Below are 8,169 nucleotides of genomic sequence, written 5' to 3' on the forward strand. Positions count from 1 at the left end.
AGGCATTAAGAGTTGTTAACCTAATCCTACGTAGCTTTTTCTCTGGTAATATCACACTACTAACCAGAGCATACAAAACATTTGCTAGACCAATACTCGAATACAGTTCATCAGTCTGGAACCCACACTACGTATCTGATATTAGCACAATTGAGAAAGTCCAGAAATATTTCACAAGAAGAGTTCTCCACTCCTCTACTCGCTGTAGAATACCTTATGCCACCAGACTTGAAATTCTAGAACTAGAAAACCTTGAATTACGCCGTGCTTCGGTCTGACTTAAGCATGGTATACAAAATCATACATTGCAATGTCCTACCTGTCAATGAATACTTCAGCTTCAACCATAACAACACAAGAGCACACAATAGATACAAACTCAAAGTAAACCGCACCAAACTTGATTGCAGGAAATACGACTTCAGCAATAGAGTGGTCAATGTCTGGAATACTCTACCCGACTCTGTAGTTTCTTCCCAAACCCCAAAAACTTTAACCTTAGACTGTCTACTATTGACCTCACCCCTTTCCTAAGAGGTCTGTAGGGGGCGTGCATAAGCGCACCAACGTGCCTACCGTCCCTGTCCTATTGTTTCTCTTATTCTTTTATTTTTCTTATATGTAACCATTTCATGTATTCACAACTATGTATACATTTATACTTATTATCTTGTAAACAATTGGCAAATCAAATAAATAAATAAATAAATAAATATGGTCTTTCAGGTTGTTTTGTGCCACTGCAGACTCTAACATGAAGGGATCTGGAATGACAGTCTGTCTGCATCCCAGGGGAAAGGGCTTCCATGCTAGGCCTCAGCTCACATTTTTTTTCTAATGATAAGGTACAATAACCCTTAAACTATTGGTGGAAAACTTGGGTACTCTCTTCCCCTGAGCAGATTTTACTACAATCTGAGCCTCCTTTTTCATTAGCTAGGGCGGCCTGGAGTTATCCTCTGGAACATCTGGAATGCTGCAGGCCCCCTATTTCTGTCTTCAACAGGGGCAGCCAGGAAGAAATGCAGATTTGGTATTACTTTTCCGCAGCCAATGGTGCACTCCCTTTCTGTTCAGTTCCCTTCATAGTGTTTTATGCAGAAGGGCAGCAGGCATGGCTGTTGCCTAAGTAGATAAGAAGACTGAGCTAACCGCAGTAAAGGAATGAGGCAAATGACAAACAGTGTCCTCTTTATCCATTACCTCCCGTCTGTTTCCAATAAAGAGATTGCTGCTTGGATCTATAAAGCTTCTCCTGTCTTTGCAGGTGTCGTAGGAACTTGGCCCTGGCTTTGCAGCAAGACACATTTATTAACACTGGTCATTCATTTCCTTCCAAGAGCAAAGAATGGTCATTTTGCATCAAGCTGCCCCTGCCGTCTCTTGCAGTTCCCTTTGCCAGTACATTTGGCCAGTTGTTCTCTTTCAGCCTTACTCTTCCTGTTGCATTCTGACCATTCAATGAAGAAAGAGTAAAACCGGATGGCTGGATTCAGTGCAGGGAAATTACTTCAGAGCAATCTTTGTTTTTCCTTTCATTCCTTGGAACACACATTTGGCCAGGCGTCCCAGTGAACGGGTTTGTTTGAACCGTTTGGAACATCCCAGAAGCAAGCAGAATCACTCGCCTCTTTTGATGACTCCTGAGACTTTTGCCAGGGTGTTGTTGCAACAAAAAACAAAATATAAAAGGAAACCCCCGCCCTCAGAAAAACAGCCCTGGCTATGCCATTGGCCATTGTGCTATAAATCAGTTAGCGCCTTCTAAGCAAACTGTCTCTTTTATTGCATCAGAGAAAGCTTGTACAGGAATTGGCTTAAACTACTAACTACAGAATGGCTTAAAGAGTTTGAGTTGGGTTTTTTTTCTTTTTTAATTTCCAAAGAAATTCACTCTTTGAAACCAGTTTTATAGATCTGTGGATGCAATTTCACAGCACACTGAATCACATTGTTTCTACACATAAGGATACTTTTAAACCTATTCCAAAATTTAAAATCAATGTTGATGGCCTATTTTAAACTCATTTACAAAGGAAAAGAAGAGACTTCTCTCTCTCCTTAAACACAGAGAGAGAGGGAGGGAGGGAGGGAGGGAGAGAGAGAGAGAGAGAGAGAGAGAGAGGGAGGGAGGGAGAGAGAGGGAGGGAGGGAGGGGCATTTTTTCTGTGCTAACACAGACTGTAATTTTCTTCCCATTGGAAAAAAAATAGATCTGGCCAGAAAATACAGAAATGAAAGCATTTAATTTTAAAACTAGAAAATCTACCATGTTTCAATATATTGTTCTTTTATTAATTGCGGTAAGCAGTTATCCACATTTTTAATAAACATATATATTTATAAAATGTTATTTTAGTATGTTTTAATGCTTTTGTTTAAAGTCACTGAATACATTTCTGTAGGTTTTGTCCCGTATTATCTGTATTATAGCTAGATTATTGTGCTTTCATATATACCTAACAGTTGGTTATTTCACCATGGAATTAAGTTAAAACAGCAGCAGAGAATTATTTGCACTGATTATCAGCTATTGAATGTATACCTTCCTGATTCCAATTTAGGTACAAACTGGGAGAAACCCACCCCCCAATGATTTCCTCTCCCTAAATCTAGACTAGAAGAAGAAAATAAGCTCTCTGCATTATCATGTATTTAACATGACTTTTTATAAAAACAAAAGAATAGGAGCAAACGGACATACTAGTGATTTGTAGGGTTGATAATGAAGAGGCCATATTGGCAGTTTATATCAAAACCTTTAAAGTGATAATGTCAAAAATTGACTGTAAGACTCTGCAAAAGGCTCTTTCTCAAATGGAGGGTTTCAAATGGCAAATACACTTTAGTATCAAGTGATAGTGCTGACACAAAACATCTGGATTATTTAATGAGATCAATTAATGAGATTTGAGATAGTATGGACTTACTGAGTTTGAAGTCATGTGAGTAGCTCAGTAAAAATATCAACTGAGCCTGCAACTGCAAAAAAAAAAGGCAAATTCCATGCTCGAAATCATTAGGAAGAAAACTGAAATCTGAACTGCTAAAATAACATTGTCTGTACATCACACAGGGTATTAGGCAAATTATATTGTTAAAGATTATGCAACAATTGTAACAAAAATGATTGGGGAGCTACAACAGTTCCTGCATAAAGGTTAAAGCAACAGTATTCTTTAATTTGGAATGAAAGTTATAGAAGAGGCAATATAATAAAGGCACATAAAATCATGAATGGCACATATTTATCAATCATTTATTTTCCACCCAACTTATGGTTCACGTGACATTAGATACAGAAAAATCTTCCTCTCTCTGTGTTAGAGCTCAAAGTCATAACTGAAAATGGTGGACGGAAGGAAATAGTTTCCATACAGCATACAGTTGAGCTGGTAGCAGGTGTGCAAATAGTTGATGTGGGCGGTTTTAAAAGGGCACTGAAGAGTTTTATAGAAGATTAGGCTATGAGTAGCTATTTCTTTGACGGCTGTTAGAGGGCTGGTCCACCTCTTGGATATTCTCATCCCATTGTTACTTTTGGACAAGAAATACTGAATTATATGGCCTGACATCTAATCCAGGTGGTTTCTACTGATTATTCCTAGTTCTGACTGTGCTCAACTGTGAAGGGCTGGGGCTGAAGAAGCAAGGACATAAACACTGAGGGGAAGCAGAGAGAACTGGATATTTCTGAATTCTGATAAGAGAAGGAAAAATATAGAAACATAGCATCCTTACACTTTGCTTGCTATGCCCTTCTATTGTCCACTGCTGGAAAGCAGTAGGCTTGGGTAGACATATACCTTAGTTGGCAGACTCATCTCTGCCAGTACTGTACCATACACAAATGGGATATAACATGTCAAGGATTTTTACTCAAAACTGTCTTCTCTACAAGGGATTTCTGAATGCAAAACAAAACACAGGGCAGAAGAAAATGAAAGATGACAGAAAACGAAAGCTAATTCAGAGAAATGCATAAGAGTATGCGTGAACCTATCTTTGGGGTGCACATGGTCCTATTTTATTGTTAACACTGTCATCCTGAAATGCCTGTTTATAAATTCTGGACCTGCAGAAAAGGGCATTAATCGTTTAACCGAAAATCACAAAGCACAGGTGAGGGGCGGGTTTGTCTGGAAGTTTGCGCTAAGCTACCAGGAGACTCAAAGCTGAAAAACTGACTTCACCATAAGGGTCTTATCCACTGCAACGTTTTCACTGAGCATCTGGTGGCAGCCAATGAGCGCCTCGTTTCCTCCAGATCTGCACTCCCATTGGCTGCAGCCTGACATTCCTTCGCTCTAATACAGGGTTGGAGTGAGTGGATCTGCGCTCAAGAATCCCTTTCCTCGCATCTCGGCGTTCATTCCAGCGGGGAGATTAAAAGAGTAACTGACCGGTCGATCCTTCTCCCCTTTTCCCAACAACCGCAATTGGACCGCAACTCCCCGCCATTCCCGGCCGCCTTTTCTTCTCCCGAGCTTTTTCAGGCGATGCCAGCCCGTGGCCGGCTCTGAAAAGCCCGCAAGGCTACCATGCTGAGGCAACACTTTTCGTACGAGCTGGTTCGCTACACGCAGGCCCCGCCCGCCTTGCTTCCCAAACAAGCGGAGGAGAGCAGGCCGGAGTTTGCGGCGGAGCAGCTCCAGACGCGGTCCGGGACCGGGACCGGGACCAGCCGGGCGGGCGGTAGCAAAAGCGAGCAGCAGCTGCTGCGCAGAAAGATCAACAGCCGCGAACGGAAGCGGATGCAGGACCTCAACTTGGCCATGGACGCGCTGCGAGAGGTGATCCTGCCTTACTCGACGGCTCACTGCCAGAGCTCGCCGGGGCGGAAGCTTTCCAAAATCGCCACGCTGCTCTTGGCGCGGAATTACATCCTTTTGCTGGGCAGCTCTTTGCAAGAGCTCCGGAGAATCATAGGGGAGATCAGCGGCTCCTCGGGGCCCAGGCTGCTGCTGGCTGGACTGCCTCTCTTCGCCGCCGCCCCGGGCCCCGTGCTGCTTACTCCGGGGACGGTGAGCCACCACCACCTGCACCACCACCACCACCACCCGGACAGGCTGCGACCGGCCAACAAATACCTCTCGGCGGCCCTGGAGGAGCAGCAGCAGCAGCAGCAGCAGCAGTGCGGCCCAGTGCACGTGCCCGACGGGGCGACCCTTTGCTCCTGCGCCGCTTGCAAGTTCCCTCACTTGTTTCCTTCCGCCTTCGGGGTGGCCGCCGCTGTGCAGTTTTCCAAATGAGCCTGGCCCTCCCGAGCTGAGGGAGGGAGGGAGAGAGACGGAGCGGGCCCAGCGGGCTGCAATCGAAACTGGTGGGAGGACGGGGCCCGGAGGACTCAAGGAGCCTATTGTTATTGCGCGCGGTCTGGATGGAGCAACAGCTGGCGGCAGAGAGACGAGAAGGTTTAACACCCTGAAAAGGACGGTTTTGCACGTTTGGGTGCTGCGATCATTGGGACAAAAGTCTGATTTTGGCCCTCGGGTACAATTGGAAGGAGAGGGTGAGAATGGTATTAAATAGGTCCAAATAAACAGTCCAACTCTAACCCAAGCTGGCCAGGTGAGGAATGCAGCTTTGCACAAGGCATGAAATCAATATGAAGCCTGGTAACATCTATACAAGATTTCATGGAAGTCCAGAACAGGAAGACGCTTTCCTCTGCTTGCTGCAAAATCCAAATGAAAGCATTCCAGACAAATGGCCGCCCAGCCTCTGACTGAACACATCCAGCAAAGGAGAGTCCCAGCCCTTGGCTTTGTCCATTGGAATAACTTCCTGTAATTGGCCATCTTAATCTATGTCCCACACTCTGGGATGCAGAGACTAAGTCATTCTTCTATAAGAGCCGTCTTCCGGCACTTGGAAAGTATGATTCTAACCATCCTCAGTTATTTCTGAAGGCTTAAACATGCCCAACTCTTAATCTTCTTATAAGGCAAGCAGGATTCACACTACAGCAGTGACTTTTGGCATGAATACAGCACAGAGAGAAGTTTTCAAACAGTCCAACCATGGCTTTGTGACATTGAGAAATGTCATAAGATTCTAGTTGAGAACTTGGCTAAATATTCAGTGTTTGAATAATCTTGGTAAGGTCTTATACTGGGCACCTGTTCCAGTTTTTCAGAGCCTCTCTTAAGTGGCAGTGCCCAGCAACTCTATGATACTAAGAATGTAATATAATTCTTTACTTCTGGGATTTAGAAAATATACTAAACTCTATTTGCCTTTTCAGCATTTATGCCAACTGATTCATATTTGGCAACTGATTCCCCCATTCGATATCTTTTATTTGATTTCTTTTTCTACGTGAAGAACTTTATTAAATTTCATTCTTTTTCAGTCAATAGGTTGTCTTTAATTTTTTTCTGTCTATTAATATATTAGCTATCCTATTCAGTTTTGTATAATCAGCAAATCTGTTAAGCACTTGCTTCTACCTATTCATCCACGTGGATGAAAATGAGAGTCAAGCCAAGCCCTGTGACACACCACGATACTTAACTGCAATTCAATGAGTATTCTTGGAGCAGTGTGTTTTCAAGCCAGCTATGGATCCCCATAACAGATATTGCCAGCCAGCCAATCAAACTAATCAAAATGTCATGTAATCTTTTTTTTTTTAATTTAGTTGCTACTAATGCAGTGGAATTTCCTTTCAATCAAGATGTATAAGATCACCTTTGTGTCCCTAATTCTGAGGTGTGCTTAGGCTTTTCCCCCATGAAATCAGTGAAACTTCTGTGCTTAAGTCCTACTGTTCCATTGTCCAGTACAATGAGTAGTCTCTCTTCTATTGTTGATAGTGTTTGCAATTCCAAGACTGATATTTGTATTTGTATTGCCTATTTAGTTGTAGATTATCACTGACAATCCACAGTTATTGCATTCTTTGAAAATAATACAATTTGGTTTTCACAAATGATGTAAAGCAACCTGTCTCTGCTTATGGAGAAGTTAAATCCTATAGATTAGTTAGTTCATTTAATGTGCTAATATCCTAATGTTATGGGTTCTTGATTAATTTTGTTTAAACACAATGTTATTCACATACTTTAGTTCACATTCCAGCAACTGAAATATCTATATAGCAAGCACATTTTTAATTTTAAGAGTTTCCATCCTAAGCATACCCAGTAGGAAATGAGATCCACTGAATTAATGGCCCTTACTTTTAAGGAACCAGGGACAGAATTTATCAGAGCATTTCTAAATTGCACTCGGAGAGAGAAGGTATGAATGTACTGAGTTCACAACTTTGAATGGTGTGATTGTAGGCTTCTTACCAATATTGTGGTCTTCAATTTGCACGCACAGTACTGTGGTGCTTCATTATCCTAATGTAATGGATTAGTCTAAAATTATTTTAATATTTTTTCTTGACAGCAGTAATGAAGATACCTCTATAGTAATCCAATAATACCAACTTAAGCTTCTCAATAAGATATTGCACCATATCTAGAAACTGCATAGTCAGAAAAATCACATTGGATAGCTGAAGAACTGCTGATGCTTAGGTTTACAAGGTAACACAGAGCAAAATTAATCAAATCATTTTTAGCAGGATATGGGCACTGAAGCATAGTTATCCTGTAGAGCAGGGGTCTCCAACCTTGGCAATTTTAAGACTTGTGGACTTCAACTCCCAGCTTTGCTGGCTGAGGAACTCTGGGAGTTGAAGTCCACAAGTCTTAAAGTTGCCAAGGTTGGAGACCCCTGCTGTAGAGTACATCCCATTCACTTCAATTTAGTTGATCCAAAGCATTCATTAGGCTCACAATGAATAAAATGAATTACATTGAAGATAGATCTTTGACACATCTCTACGATGAAAGGCAGGATCAGTTACTTTATCTGATTATATCTAAAAAAGACACAGTAGTTCAACAAATCTTGGTTAAAAAAACACCCTTAGCTTAACATGATGTATGTACTCGGTATGTACTGAGAAATTGATGAAAATTTCAGAATTTATGCCAAGGTAGATATGCTTAGGATGCAGCTGTAGCTTTCTCCATCAAGGACTCTACTAGCAGTCCTTGATTTACAACCATTCATTCAACGACTATTTGATGTTACAGCGCCGCTGAACAAAGGGGCTTATGACTGGTCCCTAACATTACAGCTGTTGCAGGTGCCCTCATGGTTGTGTGATCA

At 42.0% G+C, this 8,169-nt stretch overlaps 1 protein-coding gene across 1 annotated transcript; it reads left to right on the forward strand.

Moving 5' to 3' along the window:
- The first annotated feature begins 4,007 nt into the window (after positions 1-4,007).
- On the forward strand, positions 4,008-6,359 carry OLIG1 (oligodendrocyte transcription factor 1). The gene has a single exon (XM_026663904.2). The coding sequence runs from the start codon at positions 4,542-4,544 to the stop codon at positions 5,250-5,252; it is 711 nt and encodes a 236-aa protein (XP_026519689.2). The 5' UTR covers positions 4,008-4,541; the 3' UTR covers positions 5,253-6,359.
- The last annotated feature ends 1,810 nt before the right edge of the window (positions 6,360-8,169 follow it).

This window comes from Notechis scutatus, chromosome 5, assembly GCF_049901735.1.
Source record: "Notechis scutatus isolate UNSWTSFEM ecotype Mainland chromosome 5, rNotScu1.2, whole genome shotgun sequence".
Taxonomy (NCBI): domain Eukaryota; kingdom Metazoa; phylum Chordata; class Lepidosauria; order Squamata; family Elapidae; genus Notechis; species Notechis scutatus.

What these genes read in the sequence shown, in the direction of transcription:
- OLIG1 (XM_026663904.2), top strand. Translation starts at nt 4,542, where the DNA reads ATGCTGAGGCAACACTTTTCGTACGAGCTGGTTCGCTACACGCAGGCC.